At 38.2% G+C, this 27,985-nt stretch overlaps 1 protein-coding gene across 1 annotated transcript; it reads right to left on the reverse strand.

The window, feature by feature from the left end:
- Nucleotides 1-9,761: 9,761 nt before the first annotated feature.
- On the reverse strand, nt 9,762-27,710 carry LOC133813957 (protein kinase domain-containing protein ppk38-like). The gene is made up of 4 exons (XM_062246984.1): nt 27,180-27,710; nt 10,988-11,131; nt 10,672-10,857; nt 9,762-10,252 (listed from the first exon to the last, which is right to left on the reverse strand). Exons 1-4 carry the CDS (start codon nt 27,708-27,710, stop codon nt 10,124-10,126), a joined length of 990 nt encoding a protein of 329 aa, XP_062102968.1. The 3' UTR covers nt 9,762-10,123.
- Nucleotides 27,711-27,985: the final 275 nt, after the last annotated feature.

The following is a 27,985-nucleotide window of genomic DNA, read 5'->3' on the forward strand; positions in this document are numbered from 1 at the left end:
ATTATAATTTATAGAAGGTACCAGGATATTACAATCATATAAACATATATATATATATATCAATTACAAAACTACTAACCATTATTTTATGATATTTTTATGAGCTGCCTAAGAATGATCATGGCAATTATACATAGATACACATGCATCTGCAATTGGATTGAGTGTTTCCGAATCATGCATGATATATAACACGTTATCTCTTTTTAATCAACAAAAGAAATAGTTTTGAATTGTGTATTAAAAAACCTAATGGGGGAATTACAATGAAAGAGCACCAAAAATGACTAGAAATTTTCACAAGAACATTAATAACTCCTTTTTAGACGAGTCATTTTCTTCTATAAATATTAAACTCAGTTGGCATATCTATTATTCCAAACACCAATATACATTATATTTCAGTTGAAAAATAATCTTCATACATAACATACAGAGAGTTGTAAGTTGATATATAATCAACTCAAAATGTCTTCCTATCCTTCTCATACTCCTCAAGATGTCCAGTCAGGCAAGGGCAAAGATAAGGATGACAAAGGAAATGAGGGCCACAAAGGAAAGAAGAACAACGACAACAACGGTGGACAGAATATGCAATACAAACCTCAGGATATATTTTCACCTAAAAAGAAAAAAAAATGATGAAGATTATTATTGATGACAAATTACATATATAGGTATAAATATAGGTTATATATTTATTGTTATGTATTCTTTTTATATAGGCTTTACAAAATAAAATACATATATATATGGGTACCATTGTTAATTTGTTAGAATAAATTTATTATAGGATATATATTTGGAAAAGGAATGTTTTTTTATAGGTTCATGCATATATATATATATAAATATTAATTAAAGATATATTTTATGTTTCACTTGATCTCTTATGTTGGATGGATTCGTGTTTTGTGCATAATTACAGATATAATTTCCATAATATAATATCAAAGTAGGTGTTGTGTTGTTTAAACAACCAATAAAGTAATAATGTGACACTATTCAAATACTAACAAAATAAAATAGGAGCAATAAGAAAACAATTGAAAATAGACACGTACCAAGTATGCATGAACAAACAAAAAATATATATTATTACTAAAGTTTTTTCGCAGTGCAATTCATCACTTCCTATTAGAATTTTTTTTAATTAAACATGCGTTTTCAAAATAGTAATTAATAATTAAGTTTAATATATTAAAAAATATATATAATTTTTCACTATTTAAAATAAGCAAGCAGTTCCCTAAAAAAAAAGTAAGTCGTCATAACAAATATCTGTTTCATTTTAAAACACTTCTAATAAATTATTTGATTGAAAGTTCCTATTTTTAATTTCCAGTTAATTAATCAACTCTAAATCTAGTACGATAGTGATTAAAAAAATTAAGTTTGGTGATGATTTTTTTTTATTTTTAATTAAGTTTGATATTGTTATTTTGACCGTTCAAAATGATTTAAATTAAGCGTGTGCTGCATGTATGATTGTTACAATGTATCAAAATGGTAGAAGGTAATATATATATATAATATATATATATAGAACCAAGTCAAATAGTTTATTCATACCTAATGGAAAATACTAGAATGGTGAAACTATAGCTAATAACAAGGGCAAAGATAATGGAGCCGATAAAAGTATTTTTTAAATTAAAAAATTAATAATATTACTAATTTTAATTTAAATATATTAATATTAATTAATAAATTTTGATCTTAATATATTAATAATTTTTAATTTGTTTAGTAACATTATTTAATTTAATTAGAAATAAAATAAAAATTACACTGTTATAAATAAATAAAATTATTTTATAACTATTAATGTTAATTGTCTCTACTAAATATGAAAATATGAAAGTAGTTTAATAAATTAAAAAAACTCTGTCTCTAATTAATTAAACTTTAAATAAATAAAAAAAGTTTTACAAATGAGTATTGTCCTCCTCATCATCCCCGCCCTTGTGAGCATCATCGCCACCAGGACCATTGTCTTCGTCGTCGTTTGGATCCTCTTCTAGGAAGTCAACAGTTAAACCAGGAGCCAATACACCAACCTGCTTCAACAAAGCACTGAGCACTAAATCTTGTCGTTGACGAATCTCAAGTTTAGTCATATACTTCCTTAGGTTCTGATTTTGCTGTATAATGTCCTAACTTTGCTGCAAAATAGTGTCCACTTCAGGTGACAATTGCCCGGACATTTGAGAAGTTGATGAAGATACTGCCCTCTTTGCGCCAATTGCTTTCAACCTAGGCAATCTCCCAAGCCCTTTCTTATAACGCGAGCGGGGCCCGAGGACATCAGTGACAATGTCCATATCAGGCGGGAACTAACCGTCGACATTATCGATGACACAAGAAGTAGCGGATGATGCAGGAGTCGTACTCTGCGATGCTCGGCGCTCGATCATTTGAGTCTGCACAATAAAAAACACATATATCACATTCCAATATAACATTATTTGAAAACCTAACTTAGAAATTTTTAATATAACTACATATAAAATATAACTTTATTATCTATCTGCCAACATCCTATCATTAATGACTGCAGACCAAATATTGGAAAAGAATGTAATTAATTTTATTCCTTTATCAGGGAGCAAATGGGCTAAAGTTAATTTGGTCATGAAAATCCATATCTAAATCACAATAATTAAGATATTGTTGATATATACATAAGAGCAGTTAATTCAATTAATGGAGCATTTACGTCTCTACATATACATCAACAATATCTGGGTGTTTGTGATTTAGATATAGATTTTCATGAACAAATTAACTTATTCCTTAATCTCCCTGATACGGGAACAACATTAGTTACGTTCTTTTTTTATCTTAGTCCACAATCATTAATCATAAAGATATTGGCACCTAGATCATAAAGATTTAATTGTTATAGATTTAATTAATAAGTAATTATTAATTGACACCAACCAATTAATACTTATTAATTATTTACTAAACTTTTTTAAAGTTAAATGATCATAAATTAGTTAAAGTTAGGCTACTTACATGTTTTATCACCGCTTCATCGCTAATCCACTTATCCTTCTTCCTGTGGAGCTGCTCGAATGTGTCGAACATGCTCGGAAACTGGCCAGTAGACAAGTCAATCTAAAAAAACAATTATTAAAACACTGTCACCTTTATAATATTTTCGTAACCATAAAGATATAGGTTATTATAACTTACGTGATCATAAACATGTGCAACGATGGATTTGGAACTGTGTCCTCCTGGTATGGTCATTTTTGCTCGAGCCTCATTATTTCTCTTCAATACTCTACAAATAGAAAATAATAGTCATTAATTTAGATTGTAAATTTATAATTAAACATTAATATAAAAACTAAAGTATACCTGCTGAGAATCGAAAGCCCAATAATCACATGGAATTTCCCAATCAGAAAAACTAGCACCACGATAAGGTTTCGCCTTCGCTCTCTCGTTGTCCACCTCTCCCCAAACCTCTACCCAGTGTTTATTCATTGTGTGGCGCCAATCACTCATATGTTTTTGCATTTGACTTACCATGACATCATTGATTCTGGATTGTCTTGTGGATAAATGAATTTGTCATAAAATCACAATTAAATTTGGAATTTGTTAAAATATTATGAATATAGAAAAAAATAATTAATAGTGAGTTATTAGAGATTTACAAAATACTTATAGATAACCTCTGCCGAATAACTTAGAGATCAATTGGCGTTACTTGTTCCCAAGCTAGTGTAGTTGGGGGTACGGCGTCACGCATATAACGAGCCATGACATTGTTGAACCACTTGTCATACGTTTTGAAGGTGCAATATCTAACTTGTTGAATCAAGAAATTATTCTACTAGAATGTAATGGACAATTAAAGCAAAGTAAAATCACACTTAGAATTTTACAAGCTTCATCTGCACTGGAACAATTTCCAGCCGACTAGTGCTTAGGTCGGGTAAGATGTAACTTTTACTAACAAATCAAATGTTAAGTACAATGACTAGTTCCAAAATGAAATCAACGTCTTAACACTACTAAAATTACAGATTACCCTAAAAACTTGAGTAACCACTCAAGAACAATTTCCAAATCCCTTGGAACTTATGAATCGAATCCCTCGATTCAAAAAACGCTCAAGATCCCCTTGAGCACGCTAGTTGAATCCCTCTACTAGCCAGATCCGAACACCCTTCGAACCAGATCAGAACTTCCCACAGCTCTGCAACAAGCTCCCCCTTCAACAATGGCGAACCTACAAAAACACAAGAAAGAAAGAAAGACAAGAGAGAAAAACAAGATTCTGTTTTCTCAACCAAAATGAGCAACTAACAGAAAGAGGGTTAGGTTGTTAGGAACAGATTATTATATTTATAGCAACCCTAACACCTAACTGATTAACAAAACGAACAGCTAAATAGATTTAACATGTTTCCAAATATACTGACACAAGCTGACGTGTACTCATTAATCTACAGCATCCTGTAGATGAAACTCGAGACTAAGTAGTACGAACAGAGACAACATATTCAAAAAATCAATTCAAAGACTGATCAACAAACTCTGTAGATGAAAAAACACAGACATATTTTGACAACCATAACAAAAAGGCTGTTACACGTTTGAATGAATTTTCCAATTTGTGCATCGAAACGTGCCGGTAAAAGTTTTCACCTACCACATTTAAAACGACACACTTTTGTCGGCGTAGTTCACATAACACGCCGGCAAAAGTCCCAACACTAATAAAAACGTGGGACTTTTGTCGGCGTATTCAGTGAAACGCGCCAACAAAAGTATTTTTCTATGTGTGTTTTAAAATGGGAAAGACGGGAATTTTCCTACTCCACTTTTGTCGACACGTTTCGACAAATGCACTGGGAAAAGTATTTTCACCGACGCAATATTGTGCTGGCAAAAGTAATTTTGCGCCGCCAAAAATATTTCTTTTTATTTTTCTCGTTTAAATTTTAAAATTATTTCAATTATCCGCACACAATAATAGAAACATTTTACTGTCTAAACAACAAAATAATAGTTCAAATACTTAATGTACTTTTCGGGTGTTATATCGAACTAGATCGAAACAACCATTACCAACAAACTTAGTTAACTAATAATATTTTAACACTTAGAGTTTAATCGAAATTTTTATAATGTTCATAACTAATAATAAAATACTAAATATATCTAAAAATTTATTAAATTTGATGACATACAACAATATTTATATATCACAAGAGTTTATCTACTTACACAATCAATACAATTTTTATTAATTCTTGTTAATGATAATAAAAGATCAGTGGTATGATCGACTATTTCTTTGTTCCTCAAAAAATGAATAATTATTTAACGTTTCAAGAAATTATCAATAATGAAACATACATATATATATATATTAACTAAAAAATAATACAATATTGTAATGCCCCAAATTCCCTAATAAGGTTTAGGACCTTGATTAGGAGGCCAGGAGGGCCATAATTGCTTTATTATGCTATTTAATGATAATATGCATGTTTAGGTGTATTAAATATTCATGTGAACCCATTTGTGATTAATTGGGTGATTTTCATATTTTGGCCATTTCGGGCATTTTTGGCATATATGTGTGAAATGGGCGTGGTGCCTTGTTATTAGTTGGTTATGCCAGTGTTACCCAGCACAAGACGATCCTAGGAGGTAAGCTAGTGGGAAAGTCACAACGGGATTTAAGCTTGACTTGGAGTAAGTCAAGGGGTATTTAGAGCATTACTGGGTTATCGGGTAATGGGAATTAATATTTGGTGATAAATTGGGAGTTAGTAAGACCAGGGGAAATTCTGGAAGTTTTGACTATAATGTCCCCAGGGGTGTTTTCGGGACCCCGAGCATTAGGTTTTATTGGAAGCTACTTAAGCTTGAAGTAACCTTTTAAGAAAATAAAAAGAACGTTATGTACGTTCTCTCTCCCTAAAGTTCCCTTTTCGTCTCCCGATTGCGTTTTCAAAGATAACTTGAGTTCTAAGACTCGGAATCAAGCGAGGATCGAGGCATAGCAATCCTAAGGAGAATTAGAAGCTTATTAGCTGAAGTTTTTAGTTGGAAACAACTCAATTGGAGGTAATTCAAGTTTAAGTTTTAAGTTTTTAAAAGTTTTAAGCTTGAATTGGATTTTGTGAATCGTTGAGTTTTTAGTTTGTTTGAGCTTCAGGTTTTGGTGGTTTTGGACCATTGGGGAGTTTGGGAACTTTGATTTGATGATTGGGAATGTTTAGACATGTTTTTGGGAGGTTTTAAAAGGTTAAAAATGAAGAAAAATGGCTGCCCCGAAGTTGGGCCGCGGCCCTTACTCGATGAAGCAGGTCCCCTGTTTTGCTCTTGCTGGGCGCCGCGGCCCTTGGTGTTGAGCGCCGTGGCGCTTGCCTTTGGTTTTGCTGGGGGCCGCGGCTCAGGCAGGCTTTTGTGCCCGTTTGGGTGTTTTGACCCCGGGAACATGGTTTTTGGCCTCGGGATCATTCCTACTACCCGGATTAGTGAGGATTAATGTCTTGGAGGATAAGTTTTAGTTCAAGGATTGGTTTTAGAACTTGAACTCATTGGGTTACCATTTGTGGTTGTGACTAGGTTTTCACTAGAGGCTTGGAATCGGGATCGTGCTTGTGGCTCATTTGTTGGTAACCTGTGCTTGGACCGAAGGTGAGAAAACTGCACCCCATGTGTGACATGCATGGCTATTTATGATGCATGTTGGATGTTTAGATGTAAACATTGATAGCATAATGAATGCTTGGCAATTTTGCCCATTTGCATATGATTATCATTGAGGCATGCTGGATGATTAAGTGTGATGCATGTGATGCACGAGAAACATGTGATTAGGGCATGCCATGAATGATGAATATGAGATTGGTCAGAGCTTGAGTCTCTGTGTTTGTGCATGATCATTATTATGCTAGCAATTGTTAAGTAAGCATGTTGAATGCCCCATCTTTGGATGAATGACATATTGATAGCATTGCTTACTTGTGCATGGCTCTGACTAACTGGTCAGATTTGGCAAAGGTGTTAGTATCAACTGTGAAGCTGTGACTCACTTGTCAAGTTCGGCAGTGGTACTGGGCACTGGTCACATTGTGCTGACTCACTAGTCAGGACGGCCTTAACGTGTTCAACGCAAGCCATGTCGATTAGACCTAATCGACCTTCTGCATTGAATGACTCAAAGAGCATTAATACAGGACCGACCTCAAGTTCGATGAATATAAATAAGCACTTATCTAGCCAAAGGCTAGTCATTTAGAGCTAGGGCTAGCGAGCCCCGTGACTATTAGGTCACATGGCTATGGGCACCAGCCCTCAGTGACATGCTTGTCAGTCACTCATTTGATAAGAGCCATTGCAGGAAAGCCTAGGTAACGGTGTCGTTACACGGCTATGGGCACTGGGCCCCTAGTGACTTGTTTGTCGGTCACTCAGTATGGTTTAACAGGACCTCAAAGTGATATTCACTTATTTGATCAGAGCTATGTGCTCTGTATGATCATTTTGATCATCATATGCATGGCTTTGGACACTGAGGCCCTAGTGACTTACTTGTTGGTCACTCAGCATGGTTTATCGAAACCTCAAGTGTTGCAACACTCATCTGATTAGGATTGACTTGATGGTCATCCAATCAAAAGGGCAGGATTTCTTATCTGAACCCCTAGTGACTGGCTTGTTGGTCACTCAACATGGTTTACCAGAACCTCAAGTATTGAGACACTCATTTGATTAGGATTGACTTGATGGTCATCCAATCAGAAGGGCAGGATTTCTTATCTGAGCCCCTAGTGACTTGCTTGTTGGTCACTCAGCATGGCTTATCGGAACCTCAAGTGTTGCGACACTCAACTGATTAGGTGTGACTTGAGGGTCCTCCAATCAGAAGGGCAAGATTTCTTATCCTGGATACCCCAGCATTTTTTGAAGTCATTTGCATGCTTGAATTAAGCTATGTTTGCAAGGCATGCTAGATATGATTTGATATCATGATATGACTGTTTATAAGCATATGAGTTTTCTTGCTGGGCTTCTGCTCATGGGTGCTTTGTGGTGCAGGTAAAGGCAAAAGGAAGCTGGACCGTCCTTGAGTTGGAGAGCTTAGGAGATGACGTGTACATATGCAGCTGCTCGACCAATACTTGGGCGAGGTTTGAAAGAGGAACTAGGGTTAAACCCTGTTTTGCCGCTTAGAACGGCCTGTTGTAAATATTTTCTTGTAATTGACTCTGAAATTATATTTTTGGGATCCCAATGTATACAGTAAACGTTCTAGTGAAACATTATATCTCAACCAAAATGTTTAATCCCTAAACCGCTAATCATACTTAGTTACGCGTTTATGGCTGAACGACTCGATTAGAGAGTTTAGCACTGTTTGCAATGTGCACTGTAGCGGTCCCTGGAGTTGGGGCGTTACAAATATCATATGATCAGTAACACTAATAATGTTGAGTAAGACCAAGATTGTATATATTCATTAACTTATGTGTAATACAATAGTTTATTAGACTTACGATATCAATTTTTACAAATAAATGATAATCGTATGGTTAGATAAGCATATTCGACAATGATCACAACAATCTTAGTTCATAATTACAAAGTTAATTAGTATTATTGTTGATCTTAGATCAATCTGTAATATTTGTTTTCCCAAAAGGATGGTTTTGTAATTTTGCCACTGAGGGTATTTTATCATTTTACATATGTATGGGTTTAGATATGTATGGATTCCAATTACAATAATGATTATCAATTTCTTATGTTTGAATATTTGGAATGATAGTTGAATTTATGGCATGAGTATAATGCCTAGTAAATAAGTAACGACTCATGTTAAGTTATTAATTATTTAATTGAATATTATTATTATGGGCATAATAATAATAATATGCATGAATTTATTTTATCCTATATGATTTAGCATATTTTATGTTATTATATTGTTTGATGCATTATTGTTATTTGATTGGATTAAATAATAATAACTTTGTGAAAATTGTGAAAAGACCATAATGCCCTTATGATGGGATTTGGTTAAGGGGCAATTAAGGCACATTAAATTGTGATTAAAAGCTAGATAAACTGATTAAATTCAAAATTTAGATCCGTTACAATATTATAGTTTTTATTTATTTATTTAAAATAAGTGATAACCTAGAATTTAGAAGAGGGAATAGCTCCACATTCTAAACAGAGGATTTCTTCATTTATTTTTCTAGTTAAACCATTAATCTAGTGCCAAATCTGTTGACTTCCCCAAATATCAGATTTATCCAGATAATGAGATTTCAGGCAACATTGCACCCATGGTGGATATCTAGCATCTTCCTCCACTTGCTTTCCATCATCATTTGTAGACACTCCAAGCAATGCATTTCGCTTCTTCGTCCCTAGCAAATTCCAAAAAATAAATAAATAAATAAAATAACATAGAATGTAGTGTGACAAAGAGAAGAATAATTTTTTCTAATGGCAAAATCATTTTTCAATGCACTAGAAGTTCCAAATTTTATTTTGTCAGTCTGCTGGAGGAGAGCATAATGAAGTTCCACATGTGTTTTTAACAGAACAATTTCTCTATAGCCTAAAGAAAATAGCAGAAGAAAGTATAACAGGGGACAACATCAATGGTTCAGTTAACATCATTGTTATAGAAAAGTATTAAGATTAAGAATAAAAATAAAGGCTAAAAGAGGTATCATTGAAAAATCTAGGACCCATATTAAGAGTAGAATTATAAATTATAAAACAGAAAATTTACAACACAAAGTCTGTAAATCTGTATAACCTGAGACTACAATAGGCCAAAGGAGTAAAGTTGGAAAGCTTTTAGAAAAAGGAATTTGAGTTACTGACCAGGGATCTTATAAAGTGCATTCACTTTCTGTATCTACATGACAGGTACCATATCAAGAAAATGTACTAATGTAAGCTCTCCTAATTAGTTTTTCACATATGCGGATATGTACAGAAACAAATAAGTAGTTTCACAATTCAAGATAAGTAAATAAATGTGGGGAAAAAAGTGAGACAGGAAGGAATCAAACAAAGAGATGAAAAACGTTATAAACATGAAAAAAAACCAAAGGATGAATTCTCACATTATCGCATATAAAGTGCATCCTAATGACCAAATATCAGTTCTCTCATCGATATCTGCATTACTTGGACAATCCCACAACTCAGGAGCTCGAAAAGGTGCTGAACAATGCTCAGATGCCCATTCCTACACAGCAAGCAATGAGTCCACCATCAATACAAGTACAAAATATTTAATGAAAGATGAAATCTATGTCCATTCCTCCATTACTTTGGCATATTCTAACAATAGGAACTTTTAAATTGTACAAATTAAAAATTCAAACATTTTGTAATTTGATAAGTTTTTTAAATGAGACTATCCAAACAGTAACTAAAAATGCAAAAACTTGATAGAAAACCTCAAAACATGAACACATGTCAAGTCTTCACAAATATGCCATTAATTAAAAAAATTCAATATTTTTTTATCTCTTAAGACTATGAAAAAATAAACTCAAACCTCATACAAATACCAAAGCATTGGATGAATGTCATTCATAGTAGGGTAACTGATGCATTGCATGTGTGTGTGTGTGTGTTCGACTGGGGGAACAAAAAAAACACCTGCAATTGTAGTGCCTTTGAACGAGATTGAATATGCCTCCTTGCAGGTCGAGCACTGCCAAAATCCATCAATATGGCTAGTGGTGGTTGTCCTTTCCCATGAGTTATGAGGACATTACCAGGCTTGACATCATTATGAGCATATGGTGGATCTAAATTGTGCATGTGCTCGAGTCTTGCACAAAGCTGTTAAACAGAATTCCAGGTTCAACTATTTTACTATAAGTACACATCATTGTATCATATAGACGAGGAACTGAAACACAGGTGATAACATAACTCAATTCAAAAAGTCTAAAGAAACATATCTATCTACCTGTCGAAATATATGAAGAACATCGGTGGTTGAGAATAACTCATTTTTAGCTTTCATGGTGTTAGCATTGTCCAACAATGTTCCATCCAAATGAACTGGAAACAACAAATACGCTTCATGCTTCCAATATCCTTCTTGTGTAGGCTGCCAACAAAAATATCTTAATGAATTATTCCGGATCAATTTCAGAATTTCTTTTTGCAGTTCCAACAGTGTTTAAAATACCTTTTTTAATCAAACATTCTGAAGTTAAAAATTGATATTGCTACTATAACCCACCAGATAATTGTTGCTAAAAAAAAATTAGCATCTAATTCATTACATACTGAAAGAAATATCAAGTATGCAGCCAGAAAAAACTGGTGCATACAGGGTGGCATGCTTTACTAGACTATATGCAATAGAGACAAGAAATCTAGGACCCAGATAAGCAAAGAAGTTTTTCCAGCTCGTCCTCTACATTAACCAATATGTAAATCAGAATGACCAGGATAAACTACCAATAATTCATATCCCGTTACCCTTTAATTCCCGGCAACACTCTAATCATTAAAATCTCCCCGAGACTCACCCCGAGCCCCGAACTTAATCCCGATATGACTAAACCGCTAATTTTTACTCAAAGATCGTCTCATGCCGAATGGCTCGAAAAAATCCACATTATAATGTGGTCTCAACAATATGTCACCGACATGCATACAAGTATACAATTACACCCTCAACGAGATAAATTACCAAAACACCCCTGAAATGAAATGTGGACCTACATGCATGCATTTAACATCATATTATAATATAATTCACATAAACATGCATATAATCATTTAATGGCATAATAAAACAATTATGGCCCTCCCGGCCTACTAATCCAGCCATTAAACCGCATTAGGGATTTTGGGGCATTACAATATCTATGGACGTAAAAAGAAAACCAAATGAGGATCGATGGCAACATACATAAGCTAGCTATTTATATATATATATATAGGTTACTAATTGATCAATTAATTACAAAATAAAATATGTTGCATAATGATGTTAATTTCTTTCGGTAAATTTATTATAGGATACATTTACAAGAAAAAAGTTTTCTATATAGGTTCGAATTAAATGTCTTCACCCATCTTGATTCCAATAATATCATTGTCTTCCTACTATTTTTTGAAAACAATATAGTATCATATTAATTATTTCTCTCTCTTCCCCACAACTTTAAAATAAAATTCTCACCACACCGCTGGTCGTTTGGGCTCAAGAGTGGTAACATCACTACCTACTATTTAGTGTGATCATTTTGATATGTGTGAAGCTTATGTTTTCTCGTCATCACCAAAATAAAAAACAATCACTTGCTTGCTTACAATAACAATTAGATACTAATTAGTTACAATTCTACAAAAAAGAGGGTACTAAAATGAAACTTTGTAAAAACACAGGGTACCAAATGAGTAAATTCATTTATTTTAAAAGACGTTTCAAAGTTCCAGTTAAACAACACGTGAAAATCAATTGATACAAAAGTCAAAAGTTAATAACACATAAGCTGGAGATTAAGAAAAAATATTTGGTCTAATTCTTTTATTTCTAAGTTTGATATTATTACTTTTAAAAAAGAGTCAAACTAAGCACAAACTGTTAGAAAAGTTTACTAAGTTATTGTATATGAGAAAAAGTGAATGAAAAACTTAATTTTTGGTTTGTCCCACATTGTTAGCGAATAAAAGTTTGCCTTTGGAAAAGTCTATAAATAAGACCTTATGGTCTTAATTAAAACTACCCCAAATATTAGTATATGTATATCTTCCTTTGAAGAATAATATATATACTCAATATAATATTTCTTATTTACTCATTAGAGTTTTTAGGCTTTTTCTAGTGTGATAGAGTTCAGGCATACTTAGTTTGCCAGAAGTAATTTGGTGGTGTGCCAAGTTACTTGGTCTCTATTGTATCTTGGGAGATAGATGTTAGAAATCCTCTAGCACCAACAGGAGGTGGCGAATTTGTTTTAAGGAAATTGTATGCTACACGGGCATCGGATATCCTTCTGTTGAGAATACACAAATGGTTAATTTTCTCAACTCTTTATATTTGTTATTATTGTTAGAAATCCTCTAGCACCAACTGGAGGTGGCGAATTTGTTTTAAGGAAATTGTATGCTACACAGGCCTCGGATATCCTTCTGTTGAGAACACAAACGGGTAATTTTCTCAACTCTTTATATTTGTTATTATTGTTATTTATTATAATTGCTAGACAGATTAATTATAATTGTTAGTTATATTATAATTATAAATTGTTTTATTTATATTTATAATAATATTGTTAATTATTATTTTATATCTATAATTTATGAGATAATGTTATTGCTTATATCTTAAATTGCTTTATGTGATTTGGATATATTATGTGCAGACATTGTGTTTGCGAGAAGTTCGTTTGAGGAAGTTGGGGTTTAAGTGGGACCACTGTGACCCCTCCAAACTATCCTAGGAACTGAATATTTTCAAAGGAAACTAGACTATTGCGGCAGGGGCACGACCCTCTTAGTCTTCTTTGAAAACTATCTAGTAAAGGTATTTATGACATGGTTTGAATAAATACTCAAAAGAAATATTCAACGAGAGGTTAGACCATGAATGATTGGGTTTTGACCCTTCCTGGTTTTCCTGAGAATAATCTCATGAGTACAATTCAAAATTCCACGTGAAATTTCCAAGAGGAAAGTAAAACACTGTTGGTTGTGTGATTTCAGGCAATATGACAATTAAAACAAAGCAAAGTGTTGGGAACGATGACATGTCAGCTGAGCGCTCAGGCAATTCAAGCTCATACCCAAATGATTCCAGCTTTGATTCCTACGATCCATCTTTAGAGCTTTGGGGAAAGACCTGATAAATTCAACATGCAGAATTTCAAAGGGTGGCAGCAAAAGATGTTGTTCTATCTGACTACCATGAATCTTTTGAGATTCGTGGCTGATAACGAACAAAAGCTGAAAGAAAAAGGAAGATGATATCCAAGTCGTTAATGTTTTTGAATTAAATCTGTTTTTCTCTATCGTAACTATGTTATGAATGGTCTTGAAAATTCTTTGCATGAAATTTATGCTACAAAGAAAACAGTTAAAGAACTGTGGGAGTGTTTAGATCGAAAATATAGAACTAAGGATGCTGGCACAAAGAAATTTGTGGTTTGGCAGTGTCTTGACTATAAAATGGTAGATTCCAAGATTGTGATCAGTCAAGCTCAGGAATTTCAATTAATCTTACATTAGTTTTATTTTGAGGGAATGATCCTGAGTGAAACATTCCAAGTAGCTGATTTGATTGAAAAGCTACCCCGTGCATGGAAGGAGTTCAAGAGCTACCTTAAGCATAAGCAAAAGTATATGACCATTGAAGAATTAATTGTTAGATTTCGTATCGAAGAAGACAACAAAAATTATAAACCCAACTATAAAGGGTTCAAGTTTGGACAAAATATGGCTAAGGTCAATCTGTTGGAGCAATGTCAAAACTCTCGGGGAAAGAAGAACTATAAACCCAACTATAAAGGGTTCAAGTTCGGACCAAAAGGAGGAATCTCCAAAAAGCCATTCAAATTCCTTGGAAAGTGTTTTAACTGTAATAAGCCAGGTCACAAGGCAGTGGACTGTATACTGCCAAAGAAGAACTGTAGTCATGAGACTAACATGATGGAAGACATCTCAAAAGATGTTGGTGATATAACTCTATCAGCGATGGTGTCTGAGGTAAACCTTGTCAATTATAACCCTAAAGAGTGGTTGATTGACACTAGTTCAACTCGGCATATATGCTCAGACAAGTGTGTGTTTAAATCTTTTGAAAAATTGACCAATGGAGATAAACTATTTATAGGAAACTCTACCACGTCTGAGATTAAGGGTCATGGAAAAGTGATCCTAAAAATGACCTCTGGAAAAAAGTTGACTCTGAACAATGTGTTGATTGTATCGGATATGCGCTATATAGCTGGTTTGCCCTGGCGCTCTATGAGCGCGACCACGCCTAGTCATTGGCGAGACTGCATTAGTTTCCTAGAAACACGAATTTTGGGGATTTTAATGCACCCTTTAGATATAAATTTGTACATTTTTGGAGCTTTATGCAGTAGAGTTATAAGACTTTCTTAAGGGTATTGTGGGGATGACTTAGCCTTAAAAAAATAATATGAGTGTATCTTAATATGGTTTGGTTTGGTTTGAGGTTTTAAAATTTGTTGTTAAGTGACATGTTTAGGCTCGCTAAGGATACTTGAAGATACGTGTTAGGGTGTGTGGATCATTGCTGCTTTTGAGATAAGAAGAGTAGACACATACACACAAGGTGTATGCTTGAAGTAATTTTATGGTATAATTTGTCTTATATGATATGTTTATATTAATGTATGAGTATGCTAGTGTATGATTATGTTTAATAGCTTACATGTAATTGTAGTTTATGTGTTTTGTATGTATATGTGATAACTGTGTGGCATGCTTACGTTTTAAAATGCATGTCTACATTACGAAACTTCATGCTTATGATATGTTGAAATTGCATGTTTATGTTGTAATGTGCTCACTGCACTTGTCCAACTCAACTTGGGCTACGATATTTTATTTTATGTTATGTTTGTCTTTATTGTTATTATTCAAATAAATTCACGGTTAAGGTTATGGGGTTGTGTCCTACACAACTCTTCTTGCTGGGCTTTGGCTCATGGGTACTCTGTGCTGCAGGTAAAGGCAAAGATGTGGTTACAATGCAATAAGTTGGAGAACTTTGGCGGAGGGCATACATTTCAAGGATGTAACGACCATAAGGGATCAGGCCTACTAAGGAAATTTATTAAGAATTTTGGAATGATGTTTTCGTTTAATTGTCAACATTAAAAGTTTGTTTTGTTTTACTTTATTATGATAACCATCATGGGAATGGGTACTGGTTTTAAGTTTGCCATATCCATCTTTTTCCGCAGCTCTGCAATATATTTCCCTTGTGACAAATATATCCCAGTATCATCTCTAAAAACTTCTATTCCCAAGAAATAATGAAGAGGTCCAAGATCCAAGATCATTTAATTTCCAAATGAAGGCTTAAAGTTCTTTTGCATTGTTCACTGTGACTATGATGCCATCAACGTAGATAAGCAACATAATGACAAAGTGAGGAGTCTTCAGCATGAAAAATGAGGAGTCAGCCTTTGAATGTTCAAAATTCCAACTGATCAAGGTAGTTTTCAGTTGCTTAAACTAAACACGTGGGGCCTGTTTTAGACCATAAACGACTTGTTGAGTTTGCATACATGGTCTGGTTTTTCTGGGTCTTCAAATGTAGCGTCCCAGAATTTTACTTAGGTGGTAGTAGTAGTAGTAGTAGTAGTAGTAGTAGTAGTAGTAGTAGTAGTAGTAGTAGTAATATGTAGAGTCCCAGAATGTTTACTTAGCTAGTTAGATAATAGTACTAGTAACAATAGCTAGTAGTAGTTATAGTATGTTTATTACTGTGGATTTTGGTTAAAGCTGAGACTTAGTTGAACACTCGTAGCAACACTTATAGATTTTATAAGTTTAACCTATAGTTTAAGAATATTAATTATAACATAAAGTTTAGTTAATATAGCTGATTATTAAGATGTCATTTATTGTACAATAAGGTTTAGATAGAACTAATAATATCATGACACTTGTCGTGTGCATGTTTATTGAGAAATTAAGCATTTTCGATGAATAGTTTTATAAGAGAAATATTTGAAAACCCCAAAACCTGCCAGCAACTTTAAAATCATTTTGTGACTCAATCAAAGCTGTTTACCCAATTCAAAATAAGCTAAAAAGTGTAATTACGTGTATAATATTTCAGTGTATGCCGATATATCGTAGCTCTAGGGGCGATATATCGCCACACGGGGAAAACAAAAACACGTGAACTTCACACAAACGCATCGACGAACACTCGGGGCATAAGCCCAGGCGATATATCGCCTACAATGGGCGATATATCGGCCCTAGGGAAAAAAAATTCCAAACGTTTTTTAAACTGAGCTCATTTTATTCCTTAACCTCTTAGCAAGCCTCTAAACGTTTTGACTGAGTCTTAAGCCTCTGCTGAACGAGTATTCAAAAGTTTTTCAAGTAATATTCATTATTTTTATTCAAGCTAAAAGAAGATTTTTTCACTCCTTGAACTCTATAAGTAGGACCTAGTACCCAGCCATTTCTCTCATTCTTCAAGCTGAGTTCAGAGCCTTTAAGCTGCTAGGTTTACTATTGAGTGATAAACACTTGGGTTGGGGTTATAAGCTTTATCATTTTAAGCTTTATAAACACTTGGGAAGTAAGATAAATAGTGTGTTTTTCTATATCGAGGTGTAGTTCGGTTCTAGTACAACCAAAGGTATTCCTTTCTTAAGTCCATTTCTGTATGTTTCTTCAGTTTCCATTAGTTTTCTTTACTCAAATCCTAACTCACTGTTTCCCACTCTTGGTTAGGTATTTAAGTTCATTAAACTTAAGGTTTCTTTTTGGTAAGTTTCATCTTGGTGGTTTAGTTCATTTCTTCATCATCTCTTTCTTTAGAAATACTCACATTTTTGTTGGTTTTAGGAGTGTTCCAAATCCTGTCCTTGTTCTCACATCCCGGTTTTGGTAAAGAAAATAGGATAGATTTTTATATGTTTATATGATATGTTTATATGTTATGTTATGTTATGTTATGTTATGTAATGTTATATTATATATGTTGATAGACCTTGGGCATATGACTTGTATAGCTAACAAGCCCGAATAATTTATGGGCATATGACTTGCTTAGCTAGCAAGCCCCACAAATCTATTGGGCATATGACTTGTTTAGTTAACAAGCCCCAAGTAGTATAATGGCCATTGTAGTAGTATATGACATATGTTATAGTATATGTTTATGTTTATGTTTTATGTTATTAGTAGATTTTCCTTGCTGGGCATTAGGCTCATTCCTTTATTTTTATGTAGGAAGGAAAAATAGTTATGGCAGTGGAAAGATTCTTGGCAACTTGGGGTTGTGTATTGAGGAAGAATGGATTCGGTGGACTGCTTGAACGATTCGAAGACGATGTTATTTTCAGTTTTTTTTATTATGTTTCTATGTATTTTTCCGCACTTGGTTTTGTAAATAATTTTAATTAAGTTAAAGTTATGTTTTATTTTTCAAACAGTGGGATCCCATACCCCGATTTATGTATTTCAACATTTACTTAGAGTTTTTAATGAAGTTTGTGAATGTTTCTTATGTATGTTTTTTTTAAAATAATGTATATGTATAGTAGTTTTAATGGTCCAAAGTCTTAGAATTAGTTGGGTCATTACTGTTACACCCAGATTTCGAGCTATGTTAAATATGACCTCGAAAGTTGGATTCGCAAATAAGTGGACTCATAAGGTTGGAAACATGCTCCAGGATTGTATGTCGAGCTTGCAGGACATAGACGACCTCGAGTATGGTGACCTCGAAGTATTCATGATCTCGAAAGATAGCTCCGGGAACACACTCATCCTCAGGAATGACCTCGGATCAGTGAGTCCGAGCTCGACGCACTTACGATCTCGAAAGCCAAGTGACCTCGTTAGATGTCTCTAGTTCGAAAGATGACGAGAAACCTGGGAAGCAAAAGCCTTAGAAATACGCGATAACCACCTTGAATATCTACAAGTGTTATAAATACGAGATGTAATCATCGTTCATTATTGTAAATCCCCTAGAATCGTGGGATATTATTTAGTCAGTTATACGTCTCCTGGTCTTCAGGGGACGTTTCCTTTTATATCTGAATATTGGCATTTAAGGCCATTTATTTTATTTATACAAAAAGAGTAACTACCCAAAATATGTGGGATAGTATTCAGCAACTTTCTCTATAAATGGAGAAGCGGTGCACCATTGGAGAGGACCGAAATTCTGATCCTTGAGAGAAAACTCTGGAGAATTCATTCCTGAAGAATTCCTAGAGATAATCTTGAGTTTAATAACAAAGACTCATGGACTAGGCAGATTTAACTGCTGAACCACGTAAAAAACTGCGTGTTTGTGTTGTTTTATTTCAATTGGCCATTATCAACTATTGTTTATGTGCTCTTCTTTCACTGTTTGACGAAAAACGGCGTCAACAGTTTGGTGCTTTCATTGAGAGCCTTAAGCATTCATCCCTGAGAAAATCATGGCCACAAACAATCAGAACACCCCTGAGGAAAATTACCCAAGACGTCCTGGAAAACAACCAATGGAGAACCCGGATGTTGAGGAGAGGAGTGGGTCTTCTGATTCCCGGGGACCACCGCCTCCACCAAGGGATGAGGATATGTACTAAAATCCTGAGCGTTACGTTCCTATTGTAGAACTAGAAAACCGGCAGTTGAAACAGCTGTTGGCAGAGGCCAACAAACAGAATGAGGAGTTGACTAGGATAGCCGCAGAGGCGCAGGTGGCTCAGCCCCCGCCTCCGTGCGAAAACCAAGTCCCTCCTCCAAGGGACGTGCATGTTCCTCCCCGGAGGCCTCGTGGGCGTCCACGAAAGGATGCTGCCACAAGGAGGCCGACTCAACCTCCGGCACCAGCAGAGCCATCTGCTCCTCCTAGGCCACAGAGGAGTACTCGAGCTCGGGTCCCGCATAACTCGCCTGTGGAAGTGCCTGTAGGAACTGAGAATAACCGAACCCCTGCAGAGGCTCGGACTCAGGTTCCTGGGAGTGCGCCGAACGCGACTGACCCGTCTCGGGAAAATTCTGGACCCTCTAGGCCGCGACAAGAGCGGCAGCCACCATCGCCTATACGGTTCCCTCCGTCACCCATAAGATATCCTTCACCTCCCCGCAGAAACGCTCAACCTGTTCGAGATCAGAATCAAGGGCGTACGGGGGAAAGACAAGGAAACAGGGAGACTTTCTAGGAGCGGAGAGGCGCACCATCTGAGAAAAGTCAGACGTCTCGGTCTCGCACTGCGGAGACAAGGCGACGTGGGAAGAAACCATCATGAAATGACCGAGCAATGAGTTTCACCAGTGATGAGTCCGGAGAGACTAGGTCCGTCAGTAAACACGACCGAGGTCGTAAAAATACTGGAAGTCACAAGAATCGTCCCGACCTGCGAAATCATCTAAATCAGAGTAGGGGGAAGGGAGATCAAACAAATCCGGACCTGAGGGATCGCTTGAATAGGCGTAGAGATCCCTCGCGGAGACGCGAGCCTGGAATCACGATCAATGACAGTCAATTCCAGACAGCACTTCCTACTGACCCAGTCCAAGAAAGAATCAATCAGCTCGAAAGAGCCTTTAGGCTTTTAAAGAATGAGCGAGGAAATGGTCGATATGAGGACTCTGATGAGGAGCTCGAACCGTTTGCTCCTCATATTTCTGACACTCAATTTCCTCAAGGGTTTCGGATTCCTCACATCCCAACGTTTGAGGGAAAGACCGATCCATGTAGTCACCTGAGCACGTTCAACACTATCATGAGAGCCAGTAACGTGGGTTACGAGCTAAGGTGCATGTTGTTTCCAACATCATTGGCAGGACCCGCCAAAAGTTGGTTTGAAAAGTACAAGAGACACTCAATAACCTCATGGGAGCAGTTGTCTAAAGCCTTTAAGAAGCAGTTCAGAGCAATGGTAGGGGTCAGACCAGAAGCATCCACCTTAACTAACGTCCGGTAGAAACCGGGTGAAACATTGAAGAGTTACTTAACAAGATTTAATCTGGAGGTCGCCCGAGCTCGGGACGTGGATGACAGTGGGCACTTAATGGCTATCCGAGCTGGTGTTTTACCTGGAAGTGCCCTTTGGGATGATATGCAAGGGAAACCGGTGAGGTCGATAACCGAGTTTAACAGACGTGCGCAGAAATTTGTCAATGTAGAGGAGGCGAGGTCAACGCTCAAAGCGACCTCGCAGACCGAAACTAAAATGATAAACATCAACTCTGCCTCAACCTTGGCTGACCCAGTAGCTCCACAGCCTACCTCAGAGAATCCCTCCAAGAGGAAAAAGAACGAAGGAAATAATCCCGAAGCTGAGGGAGGAAAGAAAAAGAAAGGAGAGAGGTATTTCTCCGTGTATAAGGTGCACACCGAGCTCAACGAGTCTCGGGAAAACATATACCTGGCTAATGAAAACCAGGTCCCCTTCAGGCGTCTGGACCCAATGAGAAATCAAAAATCCAAGAGGGATTCCAGTAAGTACTGCCGGTTCCACAGAGACACTGGACACACAACTGATGAATGTCGACAACTGAAGGACGAGATCGAAGGGTTGATCTCGAGAGGTTACTTCCGGCAGTATGTCAAAAACCAGAGTACTGGACAGACTACCGCGAGCCAGAGAGTAGTCGCGCCTCCAATGATACAAAACAATAATTCTCGATCTCGGGAAGAAGACAGACCCCCACCGATAGATGGAGAGGACGTAATAACCATCTCGGGAGGGCCTCATCTCGCAGGAGGGGGCAGGAATGCCCAAAAGAGATATGTTAACGAGCTTAAGACAGGGGACGAGTCTCCTTATGAACCCAAACCTAGGGCACCTAAAAGCCAGAGGATTAAAACACAACCCATAACCTTCACTGAGGAGGACGCCTCCAATGTTCAGTTCCCACATCATGATCCGCTGGTTATTACTCTTCAGCTCGCCAACAAAAGAGTCCACCGAGTTCTCATAGATAATGGGAGCTTAGTCAACATTCTTTACAAAGCAACCCTCGAGAAAATGGGACTCTCCCCTCGCGACCTGAAGGCATGTGCAACTACTTTGTACGGCTTTTCAGGAGAAGGAACTGCCTGCATGGGATCCATTGAGCTCCCCGTGACCTTGGGAGACTATCCAGTCTCGGTGACCAAGATAATGGAGTTCGTGGTGGTAGACTTGCCATCTGCCTACAATGTGCTGCTCGGGAGACCCGCCCTGGTCGGGCTGGGGGCAGTTTCATCAGTAAGGCACCTGGCCCTTAAGTTCCCGACCCCTAGCGGAGTCAGGACATTAAAAGGGGACCAACTGGCAGGGAGGGAATGCTATAGCATCTCTTTGAGGGGAAAGAAGAAAACGAGGCTCAGGCACTTGTTATCATACAAAATAAAGATGGAACGGTCTTAGAAATAGACGAGGAGATTGATCCAAGGATTGAGGAGAAAGTTGACCTCGAACCTCTAGAGGAGCTCGAAGAAATTCAGCTCGAGGAAGCTGAACCCTTGAGAAAGGTGAAGGTCGGGAAACACCTCCCAGATGAGACAAAATAGCAATTAATTTGCTTTCTGAAGGAAAACCAGGATGTCTTCGCGTGGTCACACTCAGACATGGTAGGGATAAGTCCAAATGTAGCGAGCCACGCACTGAACATAGACAAAAGCTTCCCCCCGAAGCAACAAAAACGAAGACAGCTGGACGAAGACAGAAAGAAAGCATTAAAGGAGGAAGTTGACAGGTTAAAAGCAAACCATTTCATTAGGGATGCCTTTTACCCTGACTGGGTGGCCAATCTGGTGTTGGTCCCAAAGCCCAATGGGACGTGGAGAACCTGTATTGACTACTCAGATCTCAACAAAGCTTGCCCAAAAGACTATTTTCCGCTGCCAAGGATTGATCAGCTCGTGTATGCCACGGCGGGGCATGGCCTGATGTCATTCATGGATGCCTATTCTGGATATAACCAGATTTCCATGCATGCCCCCGACCAAGAACATACGAGCTTCATCACAGATAAAGGGCTCTACTGCTACAATGTCATGCCATTCGGACTCAAGAATGCTGGAGCCACGTACCAGCGGCTCGTAAACATGATGTTTTCAGAGCATATAGGGAACAACATGGAGGTTTATGTTGATGACATGCTTGTCAAGTCTCAACTTAACAAGAACCATGTTGATGACCTCGAAGAGTGCTTCGGCGTGCTCAGAAAATATGGCATGAAGTTAAATCCTCAAAAGTGCACCTTCGGGGTATCTTCAGGAAAATTTCTGGGCTTTATTGTGAACTCTCGTGGAATCGAGGCTAACCCCGACAAGATCAAGGCCCTGATTGACATGCCTTCACCTTGGAAGCACAAAGATGTCCAAAGCTTGACTGGCAGGATGGCAGCCCTAAGCAGATTCATCTCGAAATCAACGGATCGTGGCCTTCCATTCTTCAACTTATTGAGAGGAAGTAAGAAGTTTGAATGGACAGAGGAGTGCGAGCTGGCCTTTCAGGAGCTCAAAAAGCACCTAGCTGAACCACCCATCCTGTCAAAACCTGAAACGGGAGAAGTTTTGTACCTATACCTCTCAACCATTGAACATGCGATAAGCGCGGTGCTCGTTCGAGAAGAAGAGAGGGTGCAAAGACCCGTTTATTACATCAGTAAGAGATTACTGGGCAGAATCAAGATATCCATTGATGGAGAAACTCGCGCTCAGTCTAATTCATTCATCTTGTAAGCTCCGCCCCTACTTTCAGGCGCATCCCATCCATGTACTGACTGATCAACCACTTAGGCAAGTCCTGTCTAAACCAGAAGCTTCAGGTCGACTTCTTAAATGGGCTGTTGAGCTCGGACAGTTCGAGATCACCTACCACCCGAGAACGACCATTAAGTCATAGGCATTGGAAGACTTTATAGTGGAATGTATTGGTATGGCCGACGACAAGGTAATAACCACGGCCCACGAGCTGTGGAAACTTTACGTCGATGGCTCGTCAAATGAAAATGGAGCGGGGGCAGGGGTTATTCTGACCACCCCCACAGGGAGAAAATTTCACTCCGCTTTAAGATTTGGCTTCAAAGCATCGAATAATGAGGCCGAGTACGAGGCTCTACTCGCGGGACTACGAATAGCAAAAGAGCTCAAGGCTAAAGCTATACATTGCTATAGCGACTCCCAGCTCGTAGTTAATCAAATTTTGGGAGAATACCAGGCTTGTGGCACAAGAATGGCAGCTTATCTGGAGAAGGAAAAATCCGCATTAGAGTATTTCGAGTTTTATGAAATCGAACAGGTTCCCCGAGAACGAAACTCAAATGCAGATGCCTTAGCTCGACTCGCCACCTCCGCTGAAAAGGAAGAGCTGGATGTTGTACCCATAGAAAACCTATCAACACCCAGCATTAGTGAGCCAGAAGAGGAAGATGTGTGTATGATCGAAACAGAGCCGACCTGGATGACCCCGATAGTTGATTACCTCGAAAACGGAATCCTTCCAAAAGATCGGAATCAGGCTCGAAAGTTGATGTATCAACTTCCTCGGTACACCATTTTAGACGGAAAACTATACAGAATGGGATATTCCATGCCGTTTCTTAGATGTGTACCCCCCCCCCCCCCCGAAGCTAAGAAAATCATTGAAGAAATTCATGAAGGGTTCTGCGGAGACCACACTAGGGAGCATAGCCTGTCCAAGAAGATCATACGCCAAGGATATTTCTGGCCAACCATTAAAACGGATTCTTTCGAGTATGTGAAGAAGTGCGACAAATGCCAGAGATTCGCCACGATACCCCGAGCTCCACCATCCGAGCTGACCATGTTGACATCCCCATGGCCTTTCGCGGTATGGGGCATCGACCTCATAGGCTCTCTCCCGACTGGCAAAGGCGGAGTAAAATATGTTGTAGTCGCCGTTGATTACTTCACGAAATGGACGGAGGCTGAACCATTGGCGACCATAACTTCAAAAAAGATCCTTGATTTCGTGGTAAAGAACATCGTATGCCGATACGGAGTACCGAGGAAGATCGTATCCGATAACGGAACCCAGTTTGATTGCGATTTGTTCACCAACTTATGTGAAAAGAACGGCATAATAAAGAGTTTTTCATCAGTGGCTCACCCTCAAACGAATGGTCAGGTCAAAGCCGTTAACAAAACTCTCAAGAGTTCTCTAAAGAAAAAGTTGGAGGAAGCAAAGGGACGATGGCCCGAGGAATTGCCTCAAGTCCTTTGGGGGTATAGGACCATAGCTTGGACATCAACAGGACATAACCCGTTCTCTCTAGCATACGGCTGCGAGGCAATGTTGCCCATCGAAGTCAAAATCCCAACGATCCGAACTCAAATTTACGATCAGAGTTCAAATCACACTCAGCTCGAAGAAAACCTAGACTTGATCGAAGAAAAAAGAGAAGAGGCTCAGCTGAGAAATGCTGCTTACCAGCAACGCACTATCAGATATTTCAACAAGAGGGTTCGAGATCGAAAGTTCGGAATGGGAGATCTGGTGTTGAGACGCGTATTCTTAGCAACCCGAGATCCAGCAGCTAGAGTGCTCGGGCCGAATTGGGAAGGACCGTACCAGATAGAGTCAGTCATCCGACCTGGCGTATACAAACTTGCGAGATTGGATGGGAGCCTAGTACCGCGAGCATGGAATGGCGAACACCTTAGACCTTACTATCAGTAGTGTAGGAAAAGTGTTGCCTGTAACCATGATTTTCTATCTGTATTAGCTTGTCTGTTTTTGAATTCCATCAAATAAAATATCTATTTTGTTCAATATGTAATCTCTTTTTGTTTTTTATTTTTGCAATCTCTCTTAATTTAATAACCTATGGTCACACTCATAGGATATTAAGGGGGCATCATTGGTATATATACCATCAGCTTAAAAAATAAAAAATATATATATAAAGTATTTGGATGTAACCAAGTACGCGAGCTTAGATAGTTCGGACATAACCGAATTATCAAAAATATATATATAAAGTATTCGAATGTAACCAAGTACGCGAGCTTAGATAGTTCGGACATAACCGAATTATCAAAAATATATATATAAAGTATTCGAATGTAACCAAGTACGCGAGCTTAGATAGTTCGGACATAACCGAATTATCAAAAATATGTATATAAAGTATTTGGATGTAACCAAGTACGCGAGCTTAGATAGTTCGAACATAACCGAATTATCAAAAACATAAAGTATTTGGATGTAACTAAGTACGCGAGCTTAGATAGTTCGGACATAACCGAACCATCAAAAACTTAAAACATTTGGAGTTAACCAGAGGTGCAAACCTAACAGGTTTGGAACAAACCGGCCAAAAAATTAATCGATGATAAGTAGGAACCTAAACCTACTTCGAGATGAGTCGAGATCGAGGCTGGAATATCTTAAAGAAAAATAGTTTCGAACTCTTAACCTCGGAGCAAAAACTGAGGATGAGGAAGAGTGACTAAACAAAAAAGATATAACCAAATCATATACGTTACATACCATATAAGTACTTTCGGGTTCATGGTTAAAGTAATATCCGACCTTGATAAATAAGAGGTCGAAAGCGGATAAGTCGAACAAACTATGCGTGAATGCATCGAGTTTCGAGCCTAAAATCCAAACTATGTTTGTATGAATAAATAAACATAACTGATTCATCTACATAAAATGTGCAAAATATTTCGAGCCAAGAAATGTAAAGCATGTAAAAGAATAGTTAAAGAAATTGTATCAGCCCCGTGGGCATAAATTAAAATAATTACAAAATAGGGGGACACAGCCCCAATAAATGATCTCCCCGAGGTCAGATTCAAGGAAGAGGAGTCTCCTTGGCCTTCTCAGCCTCAGCAGCACTGGAGTTACCAGGATGAATAGCATGACTATCCTCCTGGGCTCCCTCCGAAGTGGCCTCCTGAGCAGCTTTTTCCTTCTCGAGCTGGGCTGCTTCTTCCTCCTCGAGCCGAGCATTCCACCTCTCAAGAAGAGTCGCCTCGTGAGGGCCTAAGAAGCTGGTATCCAGATCTTCATTGTAGGCCCACATCCAGTACATGGCCGAGTCGACCGCCTTCTCTTTCTTCTCTTTGTACTCAGCAAGGAGACGAGCTTTTGCATCCTCCATGTTGTCGAAGGTGGCGGCCTTGTCCTCTTCGAGCTTCTTATTGGTCTCCCGAAGCTGGATGATCTCTTTTTTATGCTCCTCGAGTTCAGCCTTCAACTTCCCGAGCTCGGTGGCCATACCCTCACGCTTCTTAACTCCCGCCTCGAGCTTCGCATTCGCTGCCTTCAGATCATCGCTTGCCTTGAGGTGAAGATCTTTCGCTCTTGAGCATGAATCTTGCTCGAATGGATCTCATTGTTTAACTGGTAATTGAGCTGGGCAGTGAAGGCAAGAGCCTGAAAAAGAAATAAACCACCATTAGCTCCAGGTCAGTATGATTACAAGTAGAAAAGGAAGGAGTATAGAAGAATACTTACCGTGGCAGTGTGCTCGATACTCTTCTCATAAAGAGCAATGCAGTCTCGGGTATCATTTAAGCACTGCCACTGAGAAACTTCAAGGCTGCCATAGCTCTGGCCGATCCAGGACATGACATCTGAGACCAGCGTGGATCCATGAGACCCAGCAGCATTGTTCATCGCATATGTGTCCATATGGGTGGAGATTGATAGCTTCTGAACTCGGGAAGAAAAAGGCCTTTTGGAAAGCGGAGCAGAGGATGATTGACCCACCATAGGAGGTTGGGGCTCAACCATGATGGGGGCACCAACCAGCGAAGTCGGTGCCACCGCAGAGGCGACGGCCTGCGAGGATGGCGCCGTCGTGGAAGCGCTGGCCTGAGTAGTCGACGCAGCAACAGAGCTCGGAACCGGCGGAGCAAGGGGAGGTGTTTTCTTGGACCTCTTAGAGCCTTTGCTCAGCTGGCCGGTCTTCAGCAACCCCGCCCTAGGGCGTTTGCTCCTCTTGGCACCAGCAGTGTCGATGAGGGTGTCGAGGTCGGAGTCCATCTCACCTGCACAAGTCACAACACGGTGAGTAAAGTGAAGCACACAAGTTGTTTCAGTATCACAGACATATAGAGTGATGATAGAAGAAACCTAACTGGAACTCTTCCCCGAGCTCGAGCTTGGGGACCATGAAATTCCCCCGTCTTCAGAGGAGGCGGGGGGAGTTCCTTCCCTATAAGTAGGTGATAACCTCGAGAGGTCCCTATAATCATTGGTCCTGTACTGCACAGCTATCCCATTCCACACCTCGTCCGTGGTGTACATGGTGTCGTATT

This window comes from Humulus lupulus, chromosome 2, assembly GCF_963169125.1.
Source record: "Humulus lupulus chromosome 2, drHumLupu1.1, whole genome shotgun sequence".
Taxonomy (NCBI): domain Eukaryota; kingdom Viridiplantae; phylum Streptophyta; class Magnoliopsida; order Rosales; family Cannabaceae; genus Humulus; species Humulus lupulus.

Excerpts from the sequence above, each read along its gene's own strand:
- LOC133813957 (XM_062246984.1), bottom strand. The coding sequence starts at position 27,710 with ATGGACTCCGACCTCGACACCCTCATCGACACTGCTGGTGCCAAGAGG. Across the intron at positions 11,132-27,179 it reads GTATCGAGCACACTGCCACG|CCTACACAAGAAGGATATTG; the intron begins GTAAGTATTCTT and ends TTTTGTTGGCAG. Across the intron at positions 10,253-10,671 it reads CAAAGGCACTACAATTGCAG|GAATGGGCATCTGAGCATTG; the intron begins GTGTTTTTTTTG and ends CTTGCTGTGTAG.